This window comes from Nerophis lumbriciformis, linkage group LG20 (genome assembly GCF_033978685.3).
Source record: "Nerophis lumbriciformis linkage group LG20, RoL_Nlum_v2.1, whole genome shotgun sequence".
NCBI lineage: Eukaryota > Metazoa > Chordata > Actinopteri > Syngnathiformes > Syngnathidae > Nerophis > Nerophis lumbriciformis.
In genome coordinates, this window is record NC_084567.2 from 33,499,215 (window position 1) to 33,507,500 (window position 8,286).

Here is an 8,286-nt window from a genome sequence, read left to right on the forward strand (position 1 = left end):
GACTCGGTGTTTGAGAAAATGGCTCCGAGAGCGAATATTAGAAAGGCGTTTAATTCGCCAAAATTCACCCATTTAGAGTTCGGAAATCGGTTAAAAAAATATATGGTCTTTTTTCTGCAACATCAAGGTATATATTGACGCTTACATAGGTCTGGTGATAATGTTCCCCTTTAATTTAATAGTCGTACATACCACCTAGTGTTGTCCCCATAACAATATTTTGGTACTGGTACCAAAATTATTTTTATACTTTTCGGTACTTTTCTGAATAAAGGGAACCACAACATTTTTTATTATTGGCTTTATTTTAACAAAAAATCTTAGGGTACATTAAACATATGTTTCTTTTTGTCATGACTTGGTCCTGGGTGTTTGCTTTTCCGGGATGCAACGGAAAGTTGGCTCGGGCGAGACGGGAATGTGAGTACATTTTTATTTAAACTACAAAACAAGGAAGTAAACAAAAGGCACGCACAATGGCGGAGAACAAACTATGAAACCAAATACTTGCACAAAGGCAAAAACTATGAACAATCAAACAAAACTTGCAAACTATGGCTTGAAATAAAGAAAACTTACTTGGATGAAAAAACGGCATGAAAAAGCGCAGCAAGGGTCATAAGTGTGTGGAGAGTATAAATGCGGGGATGTCACCAGAAAGACAAACTGAAAACACTGAACTTAAATACTACAGACATGATTAACGAAAACAGGTGCGTGACTCAAAACGTGAAACAGGTGCGTGACGTGACAGGTGAAAACTAATGGGTTGCAATGGTGATAAACAAGAGTGCACAATGAGTCCAAACGTGGAACAGGTGAAACTAATGGGTAATCATGGAAACAAGACAAGGGAGTGAAAAGCCAGAAACTAAAGAGTCCAATAACTAAACAAAACATGACTAAGACAAAACATGATTACACAGACATGACACTTTTTGCTATTTTGTCCTTAAATAAAATAGTGAACATACAAGACAACTTGTCTTTTAGTAGTAAGTAAACAAACAAAGGCTCCTAATTTAGCCGCAGTAACATATTGTGTCATTTCTCATTCTATTAATTTGTCAAAATTATTAAGGACAAGTGGTAGAAAATGAATTATTAATCTACTTGTTCATTTACTGTTATTATCTGCTTACTTTCTCTTCTAACATGTTCTATCTACACTTCTGTTAAAATGTTATAATCACTTATTAGACTTAGACTTAGACGAACTTTAATGATTCACAAGGGAAATTGTTCCACACAGTAGCTCAGTTACAATGATGGAAAGTGTAAGGATGGAAAGGACAATGCAGGTATAAATAGACTAATATAGTGTGATTATTCTTCTGTTGTTTGATGCTTTACATTAGTTTTGGATGATACCACAAATTTGGGTATCAATCGTATACCAAGTCGTTACAGGATCATACATTGGTCATATTCATAGTCCTCATGTGTCAAGGGACATATTTCCTGAGTTCATAAACATAATATACATTTAAAAAAAAAAAAAATCAATCAATGTTTATTTATATAGCCCTAAATCACAAGTGTCTCAAAGGGCTGCACAAGCCACAACGACATCCTCGGTACAGAGCCCACATAATGGCAAGGAAAAACTCACCCCAGTGGGACGTCGGTGTGAATGACTATGAGAAACCTTGGAGAGGACCACAGATGTGGGTAACCCCCCCAAGATTATGTTGTGATGCAAAAAAATATTGACGTAATCATAGTAGTATCGACTAGATACGCTCCTGTACTCGGTACAAGTCCTAGTCCATGGTTCTCGCCCGGAAAAGGGTGGAGTGCCATCTCCGGGTTGCGGAGGAGATCTTGCCCCAAGTGGAGGAGTTCAAGTACCTCGGAGTCCTGTTCAAGAGTGAGGGAAGAGTGGATCGTGAGATCGACAGGCAGATCGGTGCGGCGTCTTCAGTAATGCGGACGCTGTATCGATCCGTTGTGGTGAAGAAGGAGCTGAGCCGGAAGGCAAAGCTCTCAATTTACCGGTCGATCTACGATCCCATCCTCACCTATGGTCATGAGCTTTGGGTTATGACCGAAAGGACAAGATCACGGGTACAAGCGGCCGAAATGAGTTTCCTCCGCCGAGTGGCGGGGCTCTCCCTTAGAGATAGGGTGAGAAGCTCTGCCATCCGGGAGGAGCTCAAAGTAAAGCCGCTGCTCCTCCACATCGAGAGGAGCCAGATGAGGTGGTTCGGGCATCTGGTCAGGATGCCACCCGAACGCCTCCACGAAGTGGCTGGGGAGAGAGAAGTCTGGGCTTCCCTGCTTAGGCTGCTGCCCCCGCGACCCGACCTCGGATAAGCGGAAGAAGATGGATGGATGGATGGGTTTATAAACTCAGGAAATATGTCCCTGGACAAATGAGGACTTTGAATATGACCAATGATCCTGTAACTACTTGGTATCGGATTGATACCCAAATTTGTGGTATCATCCAAAACTAATGTAAAGTATCCAAACAACAGAAGAATAAGTGATTATTACATTTTAACAGAAGTGTAGATAGAACATGTTGAAAGAGAAAGTAAGCAGATATTAACAGTAAATGAACAAGTAGATTAATAATTCATTTTCTACCATTTGTCCTTAATAATGTTGACAAAATAATAGAATGGTAAATGACACAATATGTTACTGGGGGGGGGGGGTTGTTTTTTTTGTTTGTTTGTTTGTTTTTTTAATAAAGAAATACAATCATGTGTGCTTACAGACTGTATCCCTGCAGACTGTATTGATATACATTGATATATAGTGTATATATTGTGTTTTTATGTTGATTTAATAAAAAAATTAAAAAAAATTAAAACTTTTTTTTTTTTTTTTTCCCTTGTGCGGCCCGGTATCAATCGGTCCGCGGACCGGTACCGGGACCACTGTGTTACTGCATACGTGAGTAACTAAATTAGGAGCCTTTGTTTGTTTACTTACTACTAAAAGACAAGTTGTCTCGCATGTTCACTATTTAATTTAAGGACAAAATTGCAATATTACACATATTTTTAATGTACCGTAAAAAAAAATGGTGTTAAAATAAAGCAAATAATGACATTTTTTGTGGTCCCCTTTGTTTAGAAAAATACCGAAATACTTTTGGTACCGGTGCCAAAATATTGGTATCGGGACAACACTAATACACACACACTGAGCACCCACACTGCAAAAAGTCAGTGTTCAAAAACAAGAAAAAAAAATACAAAAATGAGGGGTATTTTATTTGAACTAAGCTAAATTATCTGCCAATAGACAAAAATGTGGCTTGTCGAGACTTTCCAAAACAAGTAAAATTAGCTAACCTCAATGAACCCAAAAATACCTTAGAATAAGTATATTCTCACTAATAACAAGTGTACTACTATATAAGTACGTATGTTCTATTGATTCATTGAAAATAAAACAGCAAAGTCCATTTGGCTGTCATCCGTTTTAATTATGAGACACAATTGTGTCAAAATCATGATTTTTGTTTTTCATGCTTGAAATAAGAAATTATTACTTTAAAAAAAGTAGTTTTATACTTGTGAGTGTTGATGACACAGCTTTGCAACAGTTGATATTCTAGTTCCAAGCATGTTTTACGCAATATAGGTCATCAAATCTCAGCAACAAGCTGTAATATCTTACTGAGATCATTTAGGACCAAAACCCTTAAAACAAGTAAAACACTCTAACATAAAATCTGCTTAGTGAGAAGAATTATCTTATCAGACAGAAAATAAGCAAATATCACCCTTATTTGAGATATTTCATCTTATTTCAGTTTTTGCAGTGCACGTGCAGAAATGTAGATGGGCGCCTATATATGTGTGTGTGTGTGTGTGTGTGTGTGTGTGTGTGTGTGTGTGTGTGTGTGTGTGTGTGTGTGTGAGCGAGAGATATTGAGTGAGTGATCTCCAGTGACTTTAATGATAATCCAGATCATTTCATTACATGTACTTAATGTTGGTCATTAACCTCATTGCTTCTCAGTGCAATTAGCTCCCTTCACCGCTGCCTTATATCAACATCGTGACTGTTTTCAATTACAGCCACCGCCATAAATGAAATTAAACATTTCAGCGTTGCTGATTTATTGCTAATATATTACTCATGTTAATAATAGGATCCGTGGCCGCCATCTGTAATGGCAGGAGATGAATCGTGCGCCTCGGCTGTCCGTCCGCCCATCACGCCCTCTTCTTTCTCTCCTCCCAACTCATTTGTTAACAAGGTGGCCTTGCTCGCCCCCCTCACACACACACACTTAGCGAAAGGGTGGGGCCAGCTGTTCGGGTGTGCGCGTGTGTTGTGTGTGTCTAATTCCTGTTGCATTGTGGGAGTCCATTATGCTGTTGTCTGGTGAATGGCTCCCATTGACTTAGCCTTGACATTATAAGCTGCCCACTAATCTCCTCACTTCATATATTTGTAAGTCTCTCTCACTCCCTCACACCTTTTCTTACTCTCCCATTCGCTCTTTCTCTGGTTTGCTCTTAAGACTACACCCATGCAGTCATGCTGCATGTCACCAAAAGATTTTAATGTTTACTGAACTGGCTTCGGTACCCCGACCTCGTTGTGATTAGTGTACAGATAAATATATTGCACTTTTGCATATGCATCCAGCGACCATTACTAGGAGCAGGCTGCATACGAGACATGCCCACATTAGTAGACCTGTCAATCAGTGATGTCACTGATTCCTCACAATTACAAAAATACTCCCACAGGAAGTGGCATCCAAAACTATGTGCAAGCTCATGCCCAAATGCATGAACCTTATGATTTGACGTTGTTTAACAAAAGTATCCAATGCTGTAACAACATTTTACAAGTCAGAAAAGATTAAATTCATCATTAAAAATTTCAATTTCAATTTATGTTCCTGTCTTTCTATGTGTAGTATCACCATGGGTTTGCCCCTCAACCCGCCGGCAGATTCAGCTCGCTCCGCCCGACATGCCCTCTCTCTTATCGCAACCGCCCGGCCCCCTGCCTTCATCACCACCATTGCAAGAGAGGTGAGCCTGAAACACACTATAATGCCAAAAAAGTATTTGACCACCCATCCACATGATCAGAATCAGGTGTCTTAATCACTTGGCCCGGCCACAGGTGTATCAAATCAAGCACTTAGGCATGAAGACTGTTTCTACAAACATTTGTGAAAAAATGGGCCACTTTCAGTGATTTCCAGCATGGAACTGTCATAGGATGCCACCTGTGCAACAAATCCAGTCGTGAAATTTCCTCGCTCCTAAATATTCCAAAGTCAACTGTCGGCTTTATTATAAGAAAATGGAAGAGTTTGGGGAACAACAGCAACTCAGCCACAAAGTGGTAGGCCACGTAAACTGACAGAGAGGGGTCAGCGGACGCTGAAGCGCATAGTGCAAAGACTTTCTGCACAGTCAATTCCAATTAGCCCACGTACAGTACGCAGAGAGCTTCATGGAATGGGCTTCCATGGCCGAGCAGCTGCATCTAAGCCATGCATCACCAAGTCCAACGCAAAGCGTGGGATGCAGTGGTGTAAAGCACGTCGCCACTGGACTCTAGAGCAGTGGAGACGCCTTCTCTGGAGTGATGAATCACGCTTTTCCATCTGGCAATCTGATGGACAAGTCTGGGTTTGGAGGTTGCCAAGAGAACGCTACATTTCGGACTGCATTGGGCCGAGTGTGAAATTTGGTGGAGGAGGAATTATGGTGTGGGGTTGTTTTTCAGGAGTTGGGCTTGGCCCCTTAGTTCCAGTGAAAGGAACGTTGAATGCTTTAGGACAGTGGTTCTCAAATGGGGGTACTTGAAGGTATGCCAAGGGGTACGTGAGATTTTTTTTTAAATATTCTAAAAATAGCAACAATTCAAAAATCCTTTATAAATATATTTATTGAATAATACTTCAACAAAATATGAATGTAAACTGAACATAAAATCAAGTAAGCTATTCCATTCATTGCAATGCAACAATGCAATATTCAGTGTTGACAGCTAGATTTTTTGTGGACATATTTATAATTGAATCACTTGTTTATTTTTCAAAAAGTTTTTAGTTATTTTTATATCTTTTTTTCCAAATAGAAATATTATACAATTTATATACAATTTAATAAATCAGAAACTGATGACATAGTGCTGTATTTTACTTCTTTATCTCTTTTTTTCAACCAAAAATACTTTGCTCTGATTAGGGGGTACTTGAATTAAAATAATGTTCACAGGGGGTACATCACTGAAAAAAATGTTGAGAACCACTGCTTTAGGATACCAAAACATTTTGGACAATTCCACAAACTGTTTGGAACAGGCCCCTTCCTCCTCCAACATGACTGTGCACCAGTGCACAAAGCAAGGTCCATAAAGACATGGATGACAGTTTCTGGTGTGGGTGAACTTGACTGGCCTGCACAGAGTCCTGACCTGAACCCGATAGAACACCTTTGGGATAAATTAAAACGGACACTTGAGAGCCAGACCTTCTCCATAAACATCAGTGTGTGACCTCACCAATGCGCTTTTGGAAGAATGGTGGAAAATCCCTATAAACACACTCCGCAACCTTGTGGACAGCCTTCCCAGAAGAGTTGAAGCTGTAATAGCTGCGGAAGGTGGACCCACATCTTATTGAACCCTATGGGTTAGGAATGGGATGGCACTTCAAGTTCATATACTATAATACTTATAATACTTACGCAATATAGTGTATTATAAATCATATTTTGCCTTATCACCGGTTTTTTGTTAGTTTGTTTTTTCACAATCAATCGGTTTTTTCATGTTTTGTTTTGTTTTTTGCTGCAGGTGCATCGTTTCAATGCCGCCCAGGCGAATTCTCAGTCGCAACAGAACGTTCACACCACCACTCTGGCTCGAGCCAAGACTGAAATACTGAGAGTGATTGACATCCTGGTCGAGAAGATGCCTGGAGATGTTGTAGACTTGCTTGTTGAGGTGCATATATTGAATCATCTGTGTGAAGTTGTTAATAACGCACAATCGGTTCGCTAGAGCTGAACATCTCTGATAGATGGTAAAATTAAATGTACAATACTGTAGTACAGAATTATACAAAGCTGGTCAATGTATCAGTGGTACCTCCTTACCCTCTGTATTGTTTTTGTCATCAGGTGATGGATATCATCATGTACTGTATTGAAGGTTCTCTGGTGAAGAAGAAAGGACTTCAAGAGTGTTTTCCTGCTATCTGCAAGTATGTTGGTTTGTGCGTCAGAATTGACACTTTTCAAATACTAATTGAAAGCAAAAACAATGTGTTTCAAATGCTAAATGCCTTTAAAATGGAAGCCCTGGGTGTGTTTATGTTGTTTGTTACAATGTTTGTTGTAATGTGGAGGAGGAACACAATACAATTAAAGCTGCAAGCAGTGGTGGCCGGGACCGACTTAGACGGCACATAAAATCCAAACCGGAGCAGTAATTAAAACTCTTTGGTCAACTTTTAATCACGAGGGTTCAATCTCTCTCCTGTGCTAGTTTGAAGCCGACACGACAAACACGCTCAGAGGAGATAATGTTTGAAAAAAGGTGACCGTTTTGAAGGGGGAATTGCAAACTTCCTGTTGATTTTTGCTGGGGGTTGTCATTATATGAAATGTAGGTCTAAGTGAGACCTACATAGAGGTTTTTGTTTCATGTCTCTAAGACATTCCTACTGGAAGTTACAGGCAGTTTTGTCTGGGTTTTCTTCCTAGGAGCAGTTGTGTCTGTGTTTTCTTCCTAGGGGGCGCTAGAGCGCAATTTTGAGTTTTGGGGTTGTTGTTTTTTATTAGATCGCAATTTTTGCCAGTCCTGATGTGTGTGTCCAGTTTGGTGAGTTTTGAAGCATGTTAAGGGGGTGAAATTACACATCAGAGAGGCAAAAGTGACTGTTTTTACTAAAATTTTGTTTTGAAGGGGGAATTGCTAACTTCCTGTTGATTTTTGCTGAAGGATGTCATTGTATGAAATCTAGGTCTAAGTCAGACCTACATAGAGATTTTTGTTTCATGTCTTTATGACATTCCTACTGGAAGTTACAAGCAGTTTTGTCTGTGTTTTTTCCTAGGGGGCGCTAGAGCGTAATTTTGAGTTTTGGGGTTGGGTTTTTTATTAGATCGCAATTTTTGCCAGTCCTGATGTGTGTGTCCAGTTTGGTGAGTTTTGAAGCATGTTAAAGGGGTGAAATTACACATCAAAGAGGCAAAAGTGACTGTTTTTACTAAAATTTTGTTTTGAAGGGGGAATTGCCAACTTCCTGTTGATTTTTGCTGAAGGATGTCATTGTATGAAATCTAG

General features: G+C 39.7%; 1 protein-coding gene across 2 annotated transcripts in view; it reads left to right on the forward strand.

Moving 5' to 3' along the window:
- Positions 1-8,286, forward strand: part of wdr7 (WD repeat domain 7) — a 244,008-nt gene that overhangs the window by 213,827 nt on the left and 21,895 nt on the right. For both annotated transcript variants that reach the window (XM_061980833.2, XM_061980834.2), the window contains exons 25-27: positions 4,895-5,012; positions 6,793-6,942; positions 7,119-7,201. In XM_061980833.2, the coding sequence (XP_061836817.2) occupies positions 4,895-5,012; positions 6,793-6,942; positions 7,119-7,201 (351 nt within the window). The remainder of the gene's footprint in view (positions 1-4,894; positions 5,013-6,792; positions 6,943-7,118; positions 7,202-8,286) is intronic.